Here is a 25,136-nt window from a genome sequence, read left to right as displayed (position 1 = left end):
TCCGATTTTTTCTACTTTAAATTTTAATTATATATATATATATATATATTAATTTAAAATTAAAATTTACAATTAAATTAAGGAGAGTAATTCGAGATTAAATGCGATAGACATACTTTTGCGAAATAAATTCGCAAGTGATCTTACATGAGAAGGATATTACATAATATTATATTAATATACATGTTCGCGCGCCATCCGCAGCTACGAAGGTTAATGAATGCTACGGCAAAACTCAAAACGCAAAAATGAGTATTATTGTATAGTTTGCAGGAGGAATCTATAATATTTCTTGAATTCGTTCTCTACACATTTACATTCGTCCGTGATGCGAGCTTCCTGTTTAGAAAGTTTTCATGCAGTTGCGTCAATACTCATTTCAGAATCGCGGCGATTAATTAAATATTATATACTATGCAAATATTACGTGTGTTAGCAATAAATTTAACGAAAAGATATTCTTCATTAAAAATTAATAAGATCTTTGTCATCATTGATTATTTATAATTTTTCTAAATATATAAACGTTCAATTAAAAAAAAAATAATTATATAAAAATACATATTTTTCTGTATATTTTCCATTTTTATTAATTAATTATTTGTTTTATAATTTTAAAACATGATCAAAAAATAGAATTTTTAGAGAGAGTAAATTTTAATATTTTTAGATATATTATACGGTCTAAAAGAATATAAACACATAAACTAATTAATGCTATAAAAGCGTGCGTTGTGCAAGGTTAAAATAAATAACATACTGCAACAATTATTATTCAGCCTGCATCATATTTCTTTCGTTGCATTATGTTATGATACATTGTGTCACATCCTCGCTGCACCCACTACATTGCGCTGTGTTGCATTACATTGCGAACGTATAAGAATTTGAATCTATATGGCAGTACTCATGTTAGCGTCACGTTTATGTGTTTATGTATTACGTTAAATGACAAAAATCGAAATGCCAATGTTCACCTCAATCGCCATTACATCCGCGTTGCATTACGTTGCATTGCATTACGCGCGCGTTGCATTCGCATCACGTTTTGCGTTACGTCGGCATTACGTCGACATTGTGTGTCGTATTAAAGTTGTGTTCGTGTTGCATTACATCGGTATCATATTCGCGTCACACTAATTCATCGATTTGCTTTCTTTTCAATTGCCGATTTAAAATGTGAGTGCATTATGTGTAGAGAAATATTTTGCATCAATTTATACATGTTTACGTATGCAACATCATATAAGAACCATTAATCTCTGTTTATGCATAACACGTTCTTATACGTCCGACAGCAGTTCCGTTTTAACAGCAATCATATTTGTTTAAATAACATTATTTCGTAAAAATACGTAACAGTGTTTTTTAATTATATTATAATTATATGTCAGACATACGGAGCGAAATATTTGTAAAAATTATGCAATGACGTAACAATTTTATTACTCTTGTTATTATAATAATATTTGTAACATGATGATGCAGAGATTTTGAAATTTTGCTTGAATATATATTAGATTGCCATTCATAAAATATTATTTGTAAATTATAATATATCAAATACTTGCTCGCTACAAAGATAAATAATACAATACATTCTCATAAAATTTAAACTTTATATAGGACTTTTGGTTTTTCCCCAAGAAATATAGAATGCAGTATGAGGATTTAAATGTCAATAAAATATGACAAATAAATAAATGTCAATATTTTTATATTTATTGGAAAAGAGGAATTCATTTCATTTAGTAAATGCAACATTAATTTGAAAATATATAAACAGATAAATATAATTTTTACTAAATAATTTAAAAATATAAATAATATTTTAATATAAATTTATATAAACTACATTGATATAGCTTTTTATATTTACATAATCAGAAGTAATTTATAATAAATATAGAGAAAATGCATGTAAAAGATAATTTTTAGTTGATAATATATGTCAATTTAGATATATAACAACAACAATATTTTTTAAAACATAGATTGTGTATTATTTGTAAATTAATAGTAAGAAATAACAGAAAAAATGCTATTACTTTATATATCTATATTATATATCTTTTGCTGATACATTTCATACATGATTTCCTAATACTAAATTAACGCAGGCTCCCCTTTAATAGATTAAAAACAACTGTACTATTCAACACGAATATCCTGCATTTGTATGCCCTTTTGTTATTTTTAATTTTATAATTGTATGTGTGCGTGATTCTACATACAAAGATATTTATTATATTTTATACTTTATATCATAAAATTATAAACTTAAATAAGAAATAAAAATCGTGTGATTGAATATTACATTTGAGATTATATTATATAAAAAAATTATTTATGAAAAAATTTTAGAAAAAAAAGTTATAGAAAAGATATATAAAATAAGTTAATTCTCTTTCTTTCGCTCTCTCTCATATAAATAAGAAATAGAAATATTGTATTATAATAAAAAAATATATTTAAATTTTTGCTAATTTAAGATAATAAAAATTTCAATGAAATTAATTATTTGTCTAAAATAATCTTTATGTTATTAATAATTTTCTTATCATTTGAAGTAGTTTGAAGTAGTTTTATCATTTGAAATATTATTATTAATACGAAGATGTAGTAAAATTCGCGCGTATATTGATAATACAATAACATTATTTTTAGTGAGGATGTGGCCTTATTACATATCATTCATCAAATGATTAAATGAATATAATTAGCATCATTGCAATTTCCGCAAGTATAACAATATATATAGACTTTAGATAGCTTAAACATTCAACTCGAGAATGACGTATCATACACATGTCAAGATCAGTACACATATATACGCACGAATGGTTTTAGTTATTTACGCTATTGGGCACGTGATATTGCCTTCGCTGGTCTCAAGCATAATTATATGAACGCATAGATATAGAACGATAAACACTTCTTTGTTTAGCATGCAATTTTATCATGAATAGTGCGGAAAATTCTCAGTTATGTAAATTCACAGTTATATAAATAGAATGCCACAATTCTTAATATAAACAGTCTATTTTTTGATTAATCCAAAATTAATTTTTTCAAAAATGTAAAGGGAGGAAATAACAACGTTTTTCAATTTTTAATAATTTATTAAATAATATATTTATTAAATAATATTAAATATATATAATGTTTGCGAATAGGTAAATAAAAAATGCATCTCTTTTTAAATTAATCTATCCCATTTAAAATGGGATTAGCTTAAAATTTTCATTTACATGCAAAGATATTTGATCTTAAATCTTAAACATGATTATGTGAAAGATGACATTAAAATTTTTTCAAAAAAACAAAATATATTTGCAAACTCATTGTTGCCTCTCTTTAGAGCGCTCTTATGTAATACTCAATTTAAACAAAGTAGCGCCAATTTTGCCAAAGAATGTCTTTATTTATTTTTGTGTTATGAATAATTTTTTATGCAGATTTCCAGTTTTATTTTTTCAATATAATAAATCATATCGCAAAACGCCTCTCGAGATTTGCAGGAATATTCATAGATTTTTCACTATCGCGTTGTGTTTATCACAAAAAGTTTATATATATTTGTATATTACTCATATAATTAATGTATTATCATGTAGTTATATTTTCTATATATAGCAAAAGAGAGAAACTCGAGATATTAAGATTAGAGAACTTCTTCACGCATACATTAAAGAATACTTTATCTGTCCTAAAAAATTTCTATAAAATTCGTACAGTAATTAAAGTAAATTTTATTTGCCTAACAATTCGCGATAAAGCATCAATTATTAAAATACATAAATAAATGGTATAATAAATAATTCTTTTCAATACGCATAATAGATGTCACAATTTATATTATATAAATCTATATAAATTTTAAATAAATTTTATAAATCATCTATAAATAAAATTTATAAATTTATAAATAAAATATTTTTTTGAGAATTATATAGGTCGCTTGAAAATTTTATATCGGATTTGTATGCGGAATATATAGATAACATAAAAGAAGCATCCTGATCGTCGATGGGTATCTCTCGACTTTGTCATTATTTCAAAACCCAGCGCGGAGTTCACTTTCCACGTTCCGCATGTGACAGAACGACGGACCGCGCGCAAGCGCCCGAAGAGGCACCGCGCATGCGCTTAATTTATTGCGCCACGCTCAGCTCAGCCACGATGGTTGATCGTAGCGAGGTAGAAATGTCGCGTGTGCCAATTCTAGTGATTCTGGGTGCCACGGGTTCCGGAAAATCTCGACTGGGTATCGAACTGGCTCGTCGCTTCTCTGGGGAAATCATCTCGGCCGACAGCATGCAGGTAAATGTCTAGTATAACCTTCGACTCCCGACGTGAAACCTCGTGGCGAGGTTAGGTGCCCGCGACGCAATTTTCCAACGTGTTTATCGTGTTCGCGAGAAACGATCGGGAAAGTATTATTGTCCAAAGAATGTCGATTTGTGACTAAAGTTCGCATATTTATATATTTATGCTGGATTAAAACTTTCTTTACTGGCGCCAAGTTTCCAATGTCACATGTGATTTTCAGTATTGTAGTTAGGAGTATTAATATAGATACAAGATAAAGCACACAAAAATAAATTGCGCCTATAATCATTTATCAATGTAAATAAGCGTACTTGATAACTCTCGATATGAAACCTCGCGACGAGGTTCCTCAACACGACTTCCTAATGCGTTCATCGTATTCGTGAAAAATGATCAGGAAAGTGCTATTTTCCAAGTGTCGAGTGATTAAGATTTGCATTTATATATTTATATATTTATTCGAACAACTGGTTTAAAAGTTTTCTTTACCGATATACGTAGTTTTCGATATCGACGTAATTATGTGTCAAGAATATTAATATAAATATAAGACAAAGTACAACAAAAATAAATATTTTTAATTATTCATTAGTACTTATCAAGTCTGAAAAAATACTCAAGTAGGAAAATATACTCACGTGAGAAGAATGCGATTTTTCGAAAAATATTAGAATTTTCTTCCATATATTTTATCACGAAATTATATTTCTATTTTTCTTATTTAAGTCAAAATAAAATTAAATAAAAATGAAATCGGAATCTCTAATAGTAAATGTAAAAAATACATCAATTAAATTATTTGTTGAAATCTTATTTACACATACACACACAATTATACTTATCAAATATGTCTCTCAATTCTAACTTTTCACATGATGATTGTTATGAATAATATTCAGTATTGCTTTTATTAATGATGTCATGAATAGGCATAAGTTATATTTATAAATTAAATTCGTCTAATAGTAATTGTTTTTTAAATTGATTTGACAAGACACATAAAGCAATTCGCGAAAAAAGAAATGTGCTCTTTCTTTTCTTCTTTTATAAATTACGTTTCATAAAATCATAATTAAATATACGTGCAAAAGCTCTTAAACAATATTTATGTTTCCACATGACAGTTATGGATTTCATTATGTATCCTAATGATGTAACATTATGTCTTATTAGCATGAACATATCGCAATTTTATCGTCATCGTATTTATCTTAATTTTCATCGTCGTTCGTCTTATGCAAGTGATAATCATATACCGAGTTTTTACGGAGGAAAAATGTATTATTTAAAAAAAGAAATCAGATATAAAAATTTGATAAATTAAATAGTCGCATAAAATATTTAATTAAAAGCCGCGGCAAGTTTTTCCCCTTTCAATGAATCCTTTTCGCGAGATCGTAAAACTCGCGTGTGCTTCGCGTAGAAATCGCGCTCATAAATTAGTCGTTTTAATTGCCGCGCACACATACTTACGTTAATGCACGCCTCGGTAATCTAGTCTTACGGCCTTGACACAAGATCAGGGTCGTAGTCGTTTTCCTTCATGTAAATCGAATCGATTCTCGACCTGTCACAGAATTTCCGGTCAAGGAAACGTTCAGCGACGTGAACTTGTCTTCGTCAATATGATCAAATCGTTTTTGTATTTGCCTATTTTTCAACAGATTATTATTTTTTCTTTTTTTCTTTTTTTATACGCGTGCGTATAATATCGGAATTCATTAACAGATTAATTATAAGAAATTAAGTTTTTGAAAAAACAATTTACTACGATCGAATATTTTATAATTTTTTCTGTTGACATATTAATATATTTATTTCTAATTTTAAAAAATTAATTTTAATAACAAGTTTATTTACAAGAAGAATTGATTTATATATAAAAAGTTGTTATTTTACATTAAGTTTTATAAATTGTTTTTTTCTAGACATACAGCTTGTATTCTAAAGAGAAATCTATTCAGCTCGATAAATAAAAAAAGATATATGTGTATAGAAAGTGTGAGATGTTATATAAGAGATTAAGTTGTTCTTAGGATTCGTCTTGAGCAATATACTTGGAATTGATTCTTTCTATAGGTGTTTTTAAATTGAGATTTATTTCCGACCATTCATGAATATCACTGATATATAGCGGTCATTTTTATTGAGATAGAAGATTCTCAGTATGATTCGAATTTCGGCACGAAATTATTATTTTTTAATATCTTTTTTCATAATAAATGAAAAACACACAGTCATAAAAGAAGAGTGATCTTTAATAGAAAATAATTCATTTATAATAAATATTTTATAATAATAATTATTTCGTAATAAATGAAAAACACAATGATAAGAGAAGAGTGATCTTTAATAGAAAATATTTTATTTATAATAAATATTTCATTATCATTGTTATAATACTTGCTTTTGCGATTTTGAAAATCTCGATTTTGATGCTCAAAATTATTATCTCTCTCATGAGAAAAATTCCATAATGTATCAGCGACTTTCGTAGTTTAGTCGGTAGTTTCTCCCCTTCGCGTTTATTTCTGTATCTTTTTCACACGGAGCATCGGCTCCAATTTCTTTTTCCGCCATGCGTGACTTCACTCGCGTGAATAAATCACGTGCTCCCGGGCGGTCACGACGCGACGCCTACACACGCGTGTCGGAAGAAAAAAAAGATCTGCAAATTTTTGCCCCCGCAGACTGCCGATTCACACGGAACTTCAAACGATGCGGCCTCGCTCGGGGAATCGGGATCAGTACCGGGATTGTTCCTTCTCTCATCGAGCCAGAATCCCTTGGGGACATATCTCGCACGATTAGACGTCGCGCGAAAATGTCTTTAATCTTTGCACGAAGCCTGCGCCAGATGTATGTAACAATAAGAGTCATTGAATTTTTACTAAGAAATTTGATTAGATCTATCTTAATTTTTATTAGGTGTTTTTTTTCTTCGCACTAGAGCATCTTAAATTATCTGAAAAAATTTTTTGCTATTTGTTTAATTTATTCATTTTATAACAGACTATATAATTAAATTTTGTCCTAATTTGTCGAGATTTGACAAGAAGAGCACTATATGGTTTTTACTATTTCTGTAGATATTTTAATTTTTATTAAATGTTGTTTCTTCACACTAGAGCTCAAATTATCTGAAATCTCAAATTATCTGAAACAATTTTTTACTATTTGTTTAATCTCTTCATTTTATAACAGAATACATATAATTAAATTTTGTCTTAATTTGTCGAGATTTGAAAAGAAGAGCACTATATGGTTTTTACTATTTCTGTAGCGAAACCTGTTCCTGAATTAGTAAGAATTTGAAATTTCACCCAGATGTCTAGAAACCTAATTTGGCTAGAATCGAGTCAGACGAACAAATGTTTCCTAGAAACGCCGAAAGTTTCCTAAAAATACTACAGATCGATATTTCTGAAATATTCAGCGTGTAGAATTTTAATATTGCTGTTAAAGAGGCGTGCTAGAATTCCGAAATATTGCGAATGAGCCTCTTGTGAATATCCATTAAGATGATTCGCCGGATAGAGTTAGTTGCGGCAGAAAGTCGCAAAATTCTTGGTGATTCGTAAAAATATCACGAGATTTTATTGGAGCCCGTTCTTCAACTATTCTGGAAATCGTGTTCTCATAAAAAAAGATGACGTTATAAAATCAAATGTGTGTGAAATAAAAGTCTCAATCGACTTCTTTAATGTTTGCGAGATTTGATACAAGTCTTACATTTAAACATTACATCTTTTAAATCGAGATGATAATCAAAGGAATTACAATCTAAATAATATAAAAAATATAAAATTATATTAAAAATTATATAAAAAATTATATAAAAAATATATTTAGTTTATTCTATAACACTAGAATTACATGATGATTGCTTTTCTAATTTTACTCTGTGTATAAGAATAATTACTAACTGTAATTACATCAATCGAAAATTAATATATAATTATTTCATTTTGCACATGAATGTGCCTTTCAGCAATGATAATTCGGCGTTTTATTACCGTATACATACGCCTCGATATGATAACATACCGCACGTGTATAACTGCGACTTAGGCACTGCAGGCCACCGTGGCACACACTTGATACATGGTTTAAGAAGTGAACATTTAGAGACCTTTCATTAAGAATATACGCGTGGGGGAGGATGTTGGCGATCGGGCAGCATGAAAACAGGCACGAAAGTATAATTGCGTATGATTATGAATCTAACGCGAAGATTCATCTCGAACGCGTACATCATCCACTTATTGAGCGCGCAATCTCCGACGAGTGTCATTATAGTAAAGATAAAAAAAGATAAAAAAGCTATTTTATGATGAAATACAAGAGTTATCTGAGGCTTACTCGCTTTCTCTAGAGACTGATAAAAACTGTAGTCTCGGAAGGGGAAATTGGGGAAAGGGAAATAAAAATAGCGAACTTTAAAATAACGCATTCTCACGAAATATACGTCAGTAATGTCGTAATAAGGAGCGTTTAGAGTCACGTGATACGCAAATTCGACTTTAATGCGGCAACGCAATAATTTTTGCTTTGATCCTTAAAATGATACTTGTCATTTCCGGAGGATCTCTCTCAGATCATGCGTGCCACGTATGGAAATGTTCATTTTAAATGGAACCCCCCGCGTGCTTTTTAAAGAAGGACAAAATTAGGATATTTATTGCTTACCTTCACATTATTTACTTGCAAAATTAATCTCTTCTCAACACAATCATTAATAAAAAATTATCAGAAACGAGTTTTCAACACGATCATTAATTAAGAATTATCAGAATTTTCGATTTTTTTCCTTACTCTTCTATAAATGTAAAAATATTTGAATTTATATCGTGTAAATAAAATATATTTTATTTTGCGTATTTCATGCATTAATTATGAAAACTAGTGACATTTAATGGCGTCATATTACCTGTAATTATCATTTTACTTGCAATTATAAAGGCTCACGTATTTTAACATCATGATAAATAAAAAATATATGAATTAATTAAAAATTATTGATGCAATCAGTGATTTCATTACTTGGGTTGAAAGCAAATGCTAAAAGACGGGACAGCACTTTTCTCGCAAAGATCGACCTTGACGGCGATCATATACATACGGAAACGTTATAGTTGATGCGCACGGAATGCGTTTTGACAGCCGCGACGGTTTCGTAATTGTACGATATGAAAATCGTGATAAAAATCGTAGGTTGCAGCTGGTTACATGCGGCAGATTCCCCATCGTCGGCCAACCGGTTTTAAATCCGCGGCGACGCAATGACGCGAGATTTACGAGGCTCTTTTGTCGACGCGGATGCCTCGGGATACTCTCGACGGTTGTTTTATTACGGCGCTGAGTCGCAAGTGCAGCCTTTATCAAGACGTCGAGTGAAACCTCGTAACGATTATGAAGGATTAATGAACGTACTTAATTCTATAGAGCACTCAAGTGATGTAATTGCCAATCAACATTAACATCATTTCGCGTATAACATTAAAGCTTTATATACGAGCTATTTCAGCAGCTTTTCTTTTTTCCTTTTGCGTCTGCTATTATCTATATAGGACTATTGATTTTATCTTTATACGTAAAAGTTAATTCAAATGTGACAGGTCTTTGAGATTGCATTAAAGTTGATTATCGATAATCCTGTTTAAAACTTCAGAATTCGAATTTTGCCTAGAATTGACCCGGAGTCGGGTCAGCTGTTTAATCGGATTTTTTTTTATGCACATTCCCTCCATCAATCATATTTTTTCTTATCTTTTTTTAATTATGAAATGTATGCAAGTTTTTATGAAAATGTAGCACTTTTATCATCGATATTCTTAGGATATGTCTTGAAATAACGCGAGAACAGTTTTGAAGTTCGTATTCGCATAAATTATTCGAAAAATCGGTAGCAAGAAGAATCATAAATTTTTCACCTTTAATGATGAACCGTGAATGATGCTTGTTTAAATTATGTTATGGCCGATTGTAAATTCTGTATTTTTCTTCTAAAATCTTGAACGCGGAAGAATTTTGCATATATCTCCTTCTATAAATTATTCTAAATTTATCACGTGTAACACAAACTCGCTTCAACCACTTAAAATTTTAAAAGAGTTTTATTTTCGTGCATTAATTTAATAAATGCTTGAATATATAACTATGCTAAAATATATAACATTTCGATACGCGATACACATCAAAAAGAAAATGCTTTAAAATTTTAAAAATCAACGAAACAATTTAATCACTTTCAATTTCATTCTTCAAAGGTTTTTGTATTTTATCATTTATCTTGTTATTAACTGTCTTGTCAAATTTATATATAATTTTCCACTGTAATGTGTTTAATATGCTCGAGACAATGTAATTGTTGAAACATATAATCCGACAAATAAATATTAATTAATAATATAATAATATAATAATGATAATTATAATAATATAATACTAATAATAATTAATAATTGTGTGCCACAAATATCTTCCCTGTTTTGTGCGGTGCAACTTGTCTGATCATAAGGTTAAACTGTATGCAACTGATGTGTCATCTATTCTGCGATTAGGACTGCTGAGAACAGTTTGTCACACTTCCGGGACTAAGCCGGTACATTCGTTCACGATGCATTATGTAATCTCGCTCGGAGTGCACTGTAATTGTATGATTACTCATACGAGATATCAGTGCTTCTTGGCGCCAAGTGGGATGACGTAACTTTATCTAGAAAAAGAAAAAGAATAAATCGACGTTAACAAAAACTTATTTCTTTAGCAATTATTATTGTCTTGAGTATTACTAAGTAACTAAAATATAGCTTCATATTTCAAACGTTTCTATATATATAAATTTTTTTTTTGGAAGAGGTATCTTTTTAACTTAATAACATTATAAATTTGGGATTAAAATTAAAGAAATAATTAAGCATCAAATATTTTTTTGTCTACTTATGTTCCTATAATTTATTTTTTAATTATGTATTACTCAAAAATTAATATTTGAAAAGAAAATTAAATAAGAAAAAAATTGAATTAAAATTTTTATTAATAAAAACAGTCACAATGTTTTGTTAATACATTACTATTAATTTTATACTTTATTATATTATCATTACTGATTCTAAAATTTAAAAAGCTGCCGCGAAAAATCTGATCATATATATTGTATACAATTATATATATTATATGTATTATTTAATGAAACGATTACAAACGCATCTAATAGAGACCGAAATATTATTTACGTACCCTTATTATGTTTAATTATATTTAATTATTATCACTTATTATCAAAATATAGTTTTTTCACCGGATTTTTCAATGAGATCTTTTCACATCGATTTTACGTCGAGTATACATTAATAGAATGACAGAAATACGATCGGGTTTTGCGGGTCATCGACCTCAAAATGCCCAGACGTTTTTCAGATTAACATTGCTCGAATTCGTGACTAATTTGTAAGACAAGTGAGTAGAAATTTTACAATAATAGTTCGACATTATTTTTTTTACTCGTAAAAATACAAATGAAATATTTTCCAGGATTTTGTCATGAATTATACATCGTCTAAAATGTCGATTTTAACCTATAAAAGAGAAGAAATATCATTAAAAATTTTGGGAATTATTATTGTATATATAATATTTTTAAGTTGTATAAGACAAATTAATAATATAAAGCTACCTTCTCGTGTTATCGAACCTTCCTTAAACCTTCTTTTTCATTAAATGATTAAATATAAACTAATAATAACAAACTATAATTAAATTTGCTGTGTCAAAATATGCAATTATTTCTGTAATCAATCGATCTTATTCATATTTAATTAATGCTGATATTTTAAATAAAATGCGATTTTCGTATTATAAATAATCAATACTACATAATTTCAAATAATTGTAATTTTAATTAGAAAGATAAGAAATTTTAAGAATAATTAAGATACATTATCACCTTTTTTAATACGAGACGATTAGGATGTAATATTTAAATCGTAAGTAACACTTGTATGAAGCAATTTAATTATACATCACTGTGCATAAAATTTCAAAAAGAAAAAATTACAATGTCAAATAGATAAAGATCGTTATATGTGACTTCATCTTATCATCTAATCAATTTTAATACTTTATAAAAGTTTTTGCCATTCTTAAAACATTTATCGTTACAAAATTAATCGGACTTGAAGATATATTGATTACGGAAAGTAGAGTAATGAGATAAGATTGATAAAATTCGTTTGAACCAATTCGTTATCTTTAAAGTTGTATCTGCACGTATGTGTATGATATTGATATCTCAAAGTTATCATCTGCAATAAATTTTAACGCTTTTTTTGAGAAAATATAGTTTTTCTAAAATATTAAAAAAAAAGAAAATAATCTTATGATTAAATATTATTAGACATAGCAATTGCATCTATCACTTGTTTTTCTTCAGTTTGTAATTCTTTTAAATGTTGAATATGCTGTAAACACAGCTCATATCATAGGAGTTTTTCTTTATAGAAATAGTGCAACAACATACGGCAACAAATTTGCGATACCAATGTCGAGCTTAATAAGCATTGTAGAACAAGATGCTAACGCAGAAACTTGTCTTACAGAAATAGATCTTGGCTTCTTATGTAGAATTTAGTATGTACAATTCCGTCGCATTGCGACAATTTCCGCGATCCTCCCGGAGAATTTGTGTCATGAATCGGATTCAGAACAGTTAATAGTGTATGTAAAAAGCTGCCTATTATTTCGTGAAAAATTCATAAATAATTAGAGGTTTTAACTTTATTTTCAATTTTCTTTCTCTCTATAATTCTTGATAATTTAAATAAATAGTTCAGGACATTAAGTAAAAAAATGCCAAAATTAAGATAAGTTGACACAGTTTTATTTTATGCGATATTACATTTTTTGTCAAATTTTCAAAGATTTATAATTTTACATGAGTTCTAGAAAAAATTCTACTTTTTATACACAAAAAATATCAATTAAAATAGAATTAACATGAGCAAATATCCAACTTTAAAACAATTTTTTTATAACTTTGAGCATAATCATGCATTTTTTAAAAAGTTTTAATAATAAGCACTATTATTAATATATTATTTATATTTTTATGTACATTCTATTATATATATATATATATATATATATATATATATATATATTTTTTTTTTTTTCTTTTTGTGCGATAAAATCATAATATTTAAGATTAAGTTGTATTAATTGGATTTATTTGGAGATATTGTACAATTTCTTTTAATTTATTTCTTTAAACAGAAACACACAGGTTTCAACAATAAAAATGTACTGTATATAAGTATTTTGTTTTTCGAAAGCAATGCAAGATCTTGTCTATTGAGCGTAATTTCTTCAGTAACGAGATGCTGCATTACCAGTTTTATTGGAAAAGTCACAGTTGCTATGTTTAATCGATTTAAGTTGTGTAAAACATTAAAGCGTAAAATTTAATTGAGTCAATCAATTAATTCGCGATCGTTAAGTTATAAGTTCTTTTCTGAATTAACAAGGAAACTGCCGAACGATTAGTATCTTTTTAACAATTTTTATCTTGCGCATTAATAATTAATTTTCTTCTTAATTAACGCTATAAACGATACGAATTGATTATAAAATGCTTGTATGAAGGATATGTAAAGAGCGCATTCAGATTATTTCGCAAAATGAGGAATAAGAATCCTCGTTACATTTTATTTCTCTTTTAATTATTATTTCATCACGCTATGATGTGATGAAATCAGTCATAGCATGTCAATTGGTAATTATAAAGCCCCATAATAAATTATGAGAAATGGTAATAATTGGAAACTTTCATCGAAATGAAATAAACAGTGGATATTAACTTGTTCGATAAATAAATTTTTTTTACAATATTGTTAAATTATTTCTTAAAAAGAATGGGCTTTCTAACATTTGTTTGATTTGGTTATTAAAATAAATTAAATTTAAATTTAAAATGTATATTCATTAAATAATCTTACATATCATTCATAAATAAAAATGAGCGACAGCAAAACATAATGTATTCGGAAAGAAGTGTAAATACATATACAACTATCATATAACACACCTTGCAATCACTTATGATAATTGAGAGTTGAGAAGTAGCATCGCAAAGAGGATAGAGGCGGACAAGCGATTCCGGGCTCTGTGCATTCTCGCGAACATATCCGGGCGAGTTAGCTCATTAGCATCGTAGATTTCTGCTAATTATCGTAAACGTCAAGTAGACGTAGTAGATACACAAACCCTGTCGGTTGGGAATCTGCGAGAGTTCAACGTTACAGGGGCATTAACGCGGTAAGTTTCATTTCGAGATTTCTTGGATGACGCGCGTGTGTAGCGAATAAATTTTGCGTCTTGTCTCTCGTAATTTCACATCTGTTAAATTTGTCCTCGCGCGTATTCTCTCTTTTTATTCGTCTCATTTTTTAAGAATGTCTCTCTTAAGTAAGATTTATCGCAATTTATTACACTCGTTGCGTTCCACGCCGGTAGACATAACTAAAAGATCCGGACGGAATGGTTTTCAACCATTGCCAACTGAGACTGAAAGTTAGTACTATTGCAGTCTTTCAAGCATCAGATATATCTAACAATAAGTTCTAACTGTCACATGCATTTGTCGAAATGTTAATCAAATTATTTACTCATCATTAAACTCATCATTAAGAGTAAAACTTTGTTTTACAACACAAAGCGTGAATGGATAAGGTTGCTCAGCTACTAATACTAGCTATTATATATTCTTGTTTTTATATTTTATACTCTCTCTATATATTTTATTATATACAAAAAAAATTTGTTACTTTTTATTAAATATTAAATTTAATAAATAATAATTAATAATAATAAATTTATTAATTTAATAAATAATAAAAATTTTATTAAATAATAAATTTAAAGTAAATATCTTAATATAATTTTCGAATATTAATAATGAAATATGAGTCTGATAATTATTATGCTTATAATACGTTATTTATTTCTTTCTTAACAAATTGTGTATCATTTGAGTGACTATAAAAATTTAAAATATTAAACAATTAAAATTAAACAATAATATAAGTTGGCAATTTTACCCACAAACTTAATTCTGAAATATTTTTCAATTTTTTTTTAAATATTTTATAGATTTCTTAAATCTTGTATTTTACACATCGTTTAAGAAATTTCAGCTGAATGATTTGCGTGTAATCTCAGAAACATTTTCCCTTTGCGATCGGGGTCAAAAAATAGGAATAGCGAATAAATGTTTAGAGTATGGAATGGAGGGAAGAGATCAAAGTATGTACAAGTAGATTGGCATGTCTTGCCTACGCAGGTCGATGATTTGCGCATGATCGCGGACAACGAAGTAAAGAAGTCGGAGGACCGGTTTCTGAACTTGATAAGAGGATGACATGAGAAACTCTTGGATTGGAAACCCACGGGGGAGAGGAAATGCTCTTTCGCGATGATTAAACAAAGACAGACGATCCGATCGCAAGGGGGAAGCGAAACGAGGAGAGAAAGATGGGAAAAGAGAGAGAGATGGAGAGAGAGAACGAAGACGAGATCGTTTGTATGCGCCATTCTACTTCACCGGACCAGTTTTCGTGTAATGTACCCCAAAGCGATACGGCTCTGCGCGGAATACTTCAAGGGCCGGTCCCTTATGCTTTCTCTCGAGCTTGTCATACTTTCAGATTAATCTACTTGAATGGTACTTGCTTCAAGAACCGCTGCACTTGCATGCTTCCGTAATTCCGGGGTTTATCGTCGCTAAAAATTATTGATTATAGGCTTGACTATAAATCATATACATGATCCATCTGATCAAATATATGTATTTTATTTGGTGCATCAATATCAATGATTAAATATAATAATTATGTTCACCTACAGTTATAATGATAGTTTACAGTACAGAGTAATAACAAAATTTTTTAATGAATTTGCAATCAATTTTTTTAATAACAGATTAATGACAGGTTGCTATTTGTCATTATTGCTATTAATCTCTTTTTGTATTTTTTAAATATTTAATATCTATTTAATTCTTTATAATAATTAAAATTCTGTTAAAAAAACTTGGATAAATTTAAGTTTATATTAAAAACAAAAAAAAAAAAGAATCTGTTATGTATTTGCAATACTCATAGTACTTGCATATACTATTTAGAATTAATTATTTTTATCTTTAAATTTTACATTTTAAATTTTGATGAAGAGAATGTCGAGTTAAAATTATGTGACGAATTCATTACATTAAAAATTAAATTGTTTTCATTACGAGATACATTATGTACATTATCTTGCCAAAATTTTTGTTATAAAAATATACATATCTTTATATTTTATATATAAGTAATAATGAAAAGAAAATTATTTATGAAATCTTTCTGGATTTCACGCACATTTCAGTTTATACATTTTATCTTATATTTTTTAAATACAAATTCGAAATTTGAGTATGATAATTGGGATTTAAAATCTATAAAAATATATGCCAAACATGTATTAAAAATAATTTTAAGTGCGGCAGTTATGCGACATCGTCGATATTTTATGGAGTTTTTATTAATTTTCTTCAACGGGAATAATTGCTCGGCGTGAATAATGTGTCGCACTTGTTTAATCATGGGTAACTTTTAATTTCTTTTCGGACCACGGACATTCGGATATAATCGCGTTGACTTATGATTCACTTCATTTGTCGAAACTTCATTTGGCCGATTCCAATTTTCATTGACTTGCACTCATAGTCAGCGATCCGGTTGGTAGCAATTGCTGTGAAAAGTGAGCCGACAAAGAGATTCTGCGTCCCCGAGAATTTTTACGGCACGACTCGGGAACTCTTAAGTGCACGCGGTCGTTTGCATATGAACGCTGCTTAAGATTCTTGGGGTACACTTCAGAAGCGCTGTTCTACAGTTTCCCCCTTTCTCTTCTCGAACTTTGCGCGAGATATTTTCGAGCAATTATGCGAATAAATCAGCCTATGCATGTATAACGAATTTTATTTCAATTATCGCTATACTTGTATTATACTTTAATTAATAATTTTGTTCAAGCGAATTTAATTACACAGAAAGGGAACATACGTGATATTTTAAATATAATTTTTTATTATTTAACATTTTTTGTTAATTTTATTCGTTATCATTTTATTTAAGTTCTTGTTAATGTAATGAATGCGTAGATATATTGTAGTATTGTTCCTTATTCGTAACAACACAGAAAATAACTTCAAACGTAAAAGAATTTTTGTGTCCCGCTATTGCTATCAGATACTTGAGTGATAACTCGATTACTATAGTTTTCAATGTTAAAAGAATAACTAATCTTGAATGCCTTTACTATTTATAAAATAATTATTTTTTAAATAGCATTTTCTGAAAAAATAAAAACGTGAGATAAGAATATTAAATAATAATTTAAATAAAATCGTTTATTATAAAACGATTACAGATCATATTGTTATGCTAGATTCGTAATAAAAAATTGCTGAAATATTAAATTGCGATAGTTCTTTGAAGAGTTATTTTAGATCTGAATCCTCGATGAATATTAAAAAGAGATATGATAATTTACGAATTACGTGAGGCGAAATTGAAGCTTCTATTAGCTTTAACTAAAGTCACTGAATTTGAAGTCAGTGTCCTTCAGTCGAACATCCTGCAACGTTTGCTCGCCGATTTTGGACAGAATCGCCTAAGTGATTCTAATGTCGCGACGACGATAACGTGCTGCTATGTGACCTTAATACCTAATTTAATACTTAATTAAATATTCAACATAGTATTAGTATTCAACATCAAAAAATCACTCTTCTCTTCCCTAATTCATTTTTTGTTCTTGTGACTTTCAATCTATAACATTAAAATTTTATAGACTTTAGTTTCTTTCGACAAACAAATATTTTCAGAAATGATATATCGTACAAATATTGTATATATTTTTAACTATTAATTGTAACGCACTTCACTATTTCTCGTCCTTTTTGTAATTTCAATTTCGCCTCAGAAAGCCATGGAGGCCATTGCTACCATGGTTTGAAGTCCCTCGAAGGCCTAAATACACGCCGATCGATAAATCTCGCGTAAATTATCCCACGATTTGTCGGTGACTTCGATAATTGCGGCTGCGAACGTTGGGAGATCTTTTGCCGAGCGTTATCGATAAATCACGGTACGGGATATTCTCAGTCGTGAACTTTCCTCTTTTCGCATTGGGCACCGTTAGATCCGTCCGATTGGCCGACACGATGTAGTACTTCTCCGTTCTGCTCCTTCAGACTTCTCTCAACTTCGTGACCTTGAGTCTAAGAACGTTCAAAGACACCGAGCTCTTCGGGTTCCGCTTCGCATCTATTTCTGAAGTCTCGAATTAGATTCGTCTAGAGAGCGGCCGCGACTTCCGCCAACGCCATGTCGTGGAATGTCCCTTGCTCGCTGACGAAATGATTATGGAATGACGAACAAAAAAAAGAGAGACAGAGGGAGATACAAGAAAGATAAATGGTATTTCGCTCTTCTTTGAATCTTGAAGCGAGTTCCAACGCCCGCTCTATTTAAACTGCCGATTAATTCCTCCAACTAGAATTTGATTACGTAATAACCGCTCGGTGATTGGACTCGTACGAAATTGGAGCTGATCATTTGATTATCTTCGCAAGTTTCAATATCTGATTTTTTTTATTGGGAGTTCTTTATTTCGTGTAACTCGCGCCACGTCAATTTTCGAGGTCGTGTATTCTTAGAGGAGTTAAAGAGCAAAAAAAGATACTCTCTGACTGGAGAAAGATCTAATTTAGGCTTATAATATTGGAATTCAAGTACATATATGTCTAATCGATATAATTTTGTACGTCTTCGACTTAATATATGCCTTGAAATTTGAAGCATTTTATATAAGAATTCTTATGATTGCCACTGAAGCAGCTGATCCATCATAACGACTTACTCATTCCGATATCTTATTCACCTGTCCAATTTAAAAGTGCTAGACATCTACGAAGGATTTCAACCTGCGTTCTGTAATGCACAAAAATGAGTTTCGAGATAATAGTCGAATTATATAGCATCTTCAGTCACGTTTAGAAGGGATGACGTGCATATTCGCTTCTATTATATCGTATTTAGAATTGCCAGATAAATTTTTATAGAATGTTCTAAATATAGGGCACAGAAATGGTCAAATATATAAAAAAGAATTTATCTACTTATATAAAATATTTGATAATAACAAAATCAACAAATTTTTAATGTTTATATCTGAAAAACTACTTAATCCTTTGATACTTTTGCTCGAAAATGTTTTATCTATATTCAGAAATCAAAATATAAAAAATTAAAATGTAGAATATCTTGATATGTAAAAAGATTTAAAAATCAGGCGGAAATAATAAACTTGTACATAAAAAGCAAATTTCATATCATAATATCAAGAGCATAATATTATGTGAAACGAAATACAAAATGTGTATAAATAAGATCTGATATGATAACCACTAATTTTATTAATGAAAGGCAATAATTATTTCGTTTCTATAATTTTGTTAATATCATGTCTGTGTCATTTAAGATGTTTTCTTTTTTTAATCTTTTTAATAGAATGTGTGAGGCAAGATGCTGTTATCAAATATGCTAAACTGAAAATGATAATTTCGACAAAAGCGGCGAATGATGCTAATCAATATTTAAATTGTGCATTCGTATTTGCAGTCATTTTTGAAGTGAAATGTGAAAAATTTTAGTGCGACAAAAAATGAAGTAAATTTTTTTATTTTTTATTTAACATATTGAATATATAAAACAATAATTTATGCATAAATATTTTTTTTCCTCTTTTCTATAGATAAATAAATTTCTTATTTATATATAAGAAATTTATTAATCATATTTTATTAATCACAAAAATTTATTTCAATTTGATAACAGTATGTTCTCTCACGTATTCTATCAAAAAGATTAACATTAAAAAGAACATGACACATCTCTTGAAAGACACAGATACGGTATTAGCAAAATTAAATTATAGAAACGAAATAATTATTGCCTTTCATTAATAAAATTTGGTCCTTTGCCAATTGCTTCGATCGATATTATATTTATTTGATTCCTTAAACCACTGAACATGAAACAGTTCATCCGACAAGTGGCTGATGAATGAAGGCTAATGAAGGTTGCGAGCGTTCCATTCAAGATACTTCAACGTATATCAGAACCTTGGGAACCTGTTTCATCGAATGCATCACGCATCTAACGGATTGCCAGGAATGCCGATTTATCTCTTGATGAAATCGATAGATCTCATTTCACCGATGTCGAAAACTTTTCTTTCTCTTTCGAAAGCGTAAATCTTTAAAAGACAATATTTAATAATTCATCAAGTTAATTGCTTGCACGGCAGCCAATATGTTAATATTAGTCATAAAAATTGTAAATTTCAGCGCTTACGGAAATAATATTCGTTAACCTACGAGCGATTTAAATTTCTTGATATTATTATCTTGATATCATTTGCGGCTTTAAACTTTAAACAACTTGTATCATGGATAAGATAATATTGATAGGCGTGCCAAGTTATTTTGTTCATGAAATAAAATAGAATCGATAGTTATGAGTTTTTATACGATGAGACTCGATATGATTATCAATCAATAATTGGACTAGTCGGCAAAAAATGCCATTAGGCGCATCAATAATTAAGGAATCTCTATTGAGGAGTCTCACGTTGTCGAATGATTTCTTAGAAGTAGAGTGTGTTAGCACGTGTTTGAGTTGGTTTTTACTCCGAGTACGTGTTACAAGTCCTACAATCATTCTTTCGCTTCCTCTTTCCTTCTATACCTTCTATACCTTTACCATTGCGTAAGCGAGTCACGCAGCGTCGACGGAACTTCGTTTGGTATAACCGGCCGATTAACGAAGTAGAAAAGTGATTGAAGGTTCTATTGATCCCCCCAAGCACGTACTTGACACGTATTCGGTTCTTCTTGAATTAAGAAAAAAGAATATAATTGTACCACAGGATACACATTTCCCCCAAATACTGAAATATTGGTGCGAGAGACTACAAATTGATTTATCTATAATTAGATCGATGAAGTTACTGCAAAGATGTTTTTGAAATATCATTAATCTTACTATTATTCTTTGTCATAAAATAACAAGAGAAATTTTTCTAAAATTTAATTTGCATAGATAACTTGTAATTTTATTAATACATTGAAAATGCATATTTCTATTTTTTCACAAGTTTATATTTGCTTTCGCCGCAAAAGATATTTATATTATCTGCTGAGGACGAGGGATTATTTTTTGAATTATATATATCTCGCAATAAATATATATAAAGAATTTTATACGTATAGTTTTAGAGTATAATTTTCTTAACGATCAAGATTGGTAATATATTTAAGACATTCTGCTTGAAAAATAATATTGATTAAGATTTATTGATATTATAAGTAGAAAAAGATTCGGCAAATTTTTTAAAAACTATATTGAATAATTAAAGAACGGCCAATAAAGAAACAAAAAGATATTGTTTATATCACTGCCGCACCGAGTCATATATAATCATCACTATTTTAAACGGTTTTTGTTAAAGATGTAACTTATATTTCTCTCGCAATATTAATAGCAACCTTTTTCTCAACAATATTTCTTAATAGTATTTTTCTTTGCGTGTAGACCATCCTGATTCACGCGTGACCTCGAATTCACGTACATGTTACTTTATTGGAAATCATTGCCCACCCATAAACTCGCTTGTAAATGTAAATTTGACAAATTTCCGAACAAAGAAATGTCGACAATATCTATTTAATATCAATTCTTTATCATTAGATTAGAATCATCGGATTGTGTTACAGTAATACTTAATCTTATTAAACCTATATTCATAATCTGATATAAGCTTATGTAAGAAGAACATGCTTATAACATTTGACTTGAAAAATAACATCAAATTATACTCATTAGTTGTACGTCAAAAGATTTTAATAATTTTATACACGTCAAAAAAAAACCAAAAAATATGAGCAATAGCATTTATAGGACTAGCTTACGAAAAAAATGGCTTTGATGAAATTCATGATTGAATGATATGGATATCATTTTTATTATTAAATGTCTAAATCGGAAAGTCGATAAAAAATTCTAAATAACGTTAAATTTTAAATTACGTTAATTTGTTAATTCAGGAATGTATCGAAAGCTTCATAAAATTTCTCGTTCCACTTTTCCACTTTCGTGATGTAGGATTTGTGATCTCTGGTTTAATCCGATGACTTTACTGGATACAATCGTGCCTGAATTATTTGGCGCATTTATTTCCGACCGTGAATCACACAAGCGTCGCATGAAATTATTCGATCTGTCATAATCTCCTATCCATGCGTTATTTATCAATCGTTACTTGCTATTTCGTTATTTCTAACGAATTATCTCGTCGACCCCTCTCATTATTTTGCTTTTAATTGCATCAATTATCCTGGCCTGCAGGTGTACAAAAGTCTGGATATTGTTACTGCGAAAGTAACCATGGCGGAAAGACAGGCGGCACCACATCACATGCTGGACGTCGTGGATCCGCTGACCAACTTCTCCGTAATGGACTTCAGGGATATGGCCTTGCCGATTGTAATTTTCGCATGTGATTTTCGTTTCCTTTTTTTTCTTTTTTTTTTCTTTTTTTTCTCGGAGATAATCAACGTTTAAGCTATTCCAACATTAACTTACTACAAGATAACGATCACGTGTCTCAGCGATTTAATGTCTTACCGACTTAATAGATATCTAAGACATAATTCAAAGTTTATTAATACATAAATTTGACGAAATATAATTAAAACTTTAATTCAACGCGATAATAATAATTACCGTAATAATTTGCATACATTAATGCGTTCTCATTAATCTGTAATTTAATGAGCGAGGATGCCGTCGTGTGCTAATCGTAGCATCTTTCGGAAAGTAATGAGAATGATAAAAGAATACGTAAATCGAGATTATCGTAAGCAGATAAAATTATTAATGGGCGAATCACCCGTCTCAGAGCGTGTTAATGAAAAACGTACAACTGAATACTTAATGAATCGTACATATCGAAAGTGATATTTTTTTCCTTCTCTTTGTTTCGATCCGCGCGCAATCAACTTATTGTTGTACATTAAGGATTATAATTGCGCCGATTGGATGTTTCGCGCGCGGCTTCACGATCACGATGGGTTCGCAGCTCGGGAGGGAAGGGAAGGAGGGGATTCGCGCGAAATTGACTTCGTAAAATAAAGATCTTGAACGGAGCCAATTGGAACGCCCCTGATCCTCGCGAAGACCTTGATACGATCATTAGCCACGGTCTCTCGCGCGGATCGCTCGATCCTGCTCTCGGTTGTACTCTGCCTCGACGCTCTGTTCCTTTTCCCATCGATATAGATAGACAACCTGCTGACCAGGAGGAAACTGCCCGTTGTCGTCGGCGGTACAAACTATTACATAGAATCGCTGTTATGGGAGATCCTTATTGCCGATCCGAAAAAACCGTCAGTGCAAACCGACTCAAGCGCGACCGATCCGAGCGCATCTATCGAGAACAGATCGGACGACCGATATAACGTACGGCAGAATAGTGATGATGATGATAATGAAACGTCACCGTCGAAGAAGTTGAAATTCGACGCGAGATTATGTGACGCAAGCAACGAGGAACTACATCGAAGACTGATGGAGATCGATCCGGAGATGGCGCGTCAATTGCATCCTAACAACAGGCGGAAAGTTATAAGGTAAGATTCAATTATAATTATTGATGCACGGGATATTTTAGACAAATTTAAATATCACGACAAATTATTATATATCTGATATTTATTGGATAATTATTATATACCTGATATTATATTTTTATTTACATCAAATGGAATTAATTGCGTAGGCTAATATAGATCGATGATTTTACATCGTATTTTGCAAATATAATTAAAAACACATTTATTATAATAGTTTTAAAATAATAATTTTTATCTTGCTTTTTGTAAAACAGATATTTAAAATGAAATTGACAGAGATAGAATAAATATTTGAAATAGAATGAAAATATTGAATCTGCATCGTATAACGCTATTTACAATTGATAAGTATTATTTATCGCGTCATGTCAAATAAAGACGATTTTGTTTGCATCTGTAACATCGAACAGTTAATTAGCAAAGTTAGTGAAGTTTTAAGTGAAATTCGCCACGTGGCCGACTCTGTCAATACGACAGGGTTATTTGATATTCAGCGGTTGTAATGCCACTTGTCACGTTACCTTTAAAAATTAGAAGAAGCGGACATTAATCAAGCGGCCGACGATACTCCTGGCGCATATAAAGGCATTAATTTTATTCAGTGAATACATTAGCATTTTCCACTCGAACGCTGTGCAAGTAAGTCTCAAGGCGACGATCGTAAAGTCTCAAAAATGAGCTTACGAAATCCTTCTTCCTCGCGATAAAATTCTGACCTACTTTTGATAACGGAATGAAGTTATAGCTCGCTATCGGTTTGACAAGATGTGCACTACATCTTACTACGACAATATAAATTGAATCCATCGTGCGGCAAAGATATGTTATTTAAAGGAAAAATTTGTCAGAAATAAATCTATCGAATTTTCTTTATGTTAAATAATCCAAGAAATCATAGAAATTTTATAAAATATGTTTACAAGTGTGTTAGAGAAACAGAGAGAGTCTATGATATTATGAATTTTAGTTCGAAAATAAATTTAAAAAAAGAAATTCAAAGAATAAAAGA

The 25,136-nt window shown here is 29.8% G+C and overlaps 1 protein-coding gene across 3 annotated transcripts in view; it reads left to right on the top strand.

Annotated features, from left to right (window-relative positions):
* Positions 1-4,149: 4,149 nt before the first annotated feature.
* The window catches only part of LOC105258326 (tRNA dimethylallyltransferase), a 77,622-nt gene continuing 56,635 nt past the window's right edge, over positions 4,150-25,136 (top strand). For 2 of the 3 annotated variants that reach the window (XM_011269533.3, XM_011269530.3), the window contains exons 1-3: positions 4,150-4,323; positions 22,842-22,979; positions 23,775-24,124. In XM_011269533.3, the coding sequence (XP_011267835.1) occupies positions 4,183-4,323; positions 22,842-22,979; positions 23,775-24,124 (629 nt within the window). In that variant the 5' untranslated portion in view covers positions 4,150-4,182. Of the gene's footprint in view, positions 4,324-7,022; positions 7,192-22,841; positions 22,980-23,774; positions 24,125-25,136 lie in introns of all 3 variants that reach the window. The other variant, XM_011269532.3, reaches the window with a different exon arrangement.

Source organism: Camponotus floridanus, unplaced genomic scaffold, assembly GCF_003227725.1.
Source record: "Camponotus floridanus strain SB8 unplaced genomic scaffold, Cflo_v7.5 scaffold2, whole genome shotgun sequence".
Lineage (NCBI taxonomy): Eukaryota > Metazoa > Arthropoda > Insecta > Hymenoptera > Formicidae > Camponotus > Camponotus floridanus.
The sequence above is the reverse complement of the archived record's forward strand: the minus strand, read 5'-3'. Positions and strand labels throughout refer to the sequence as shown.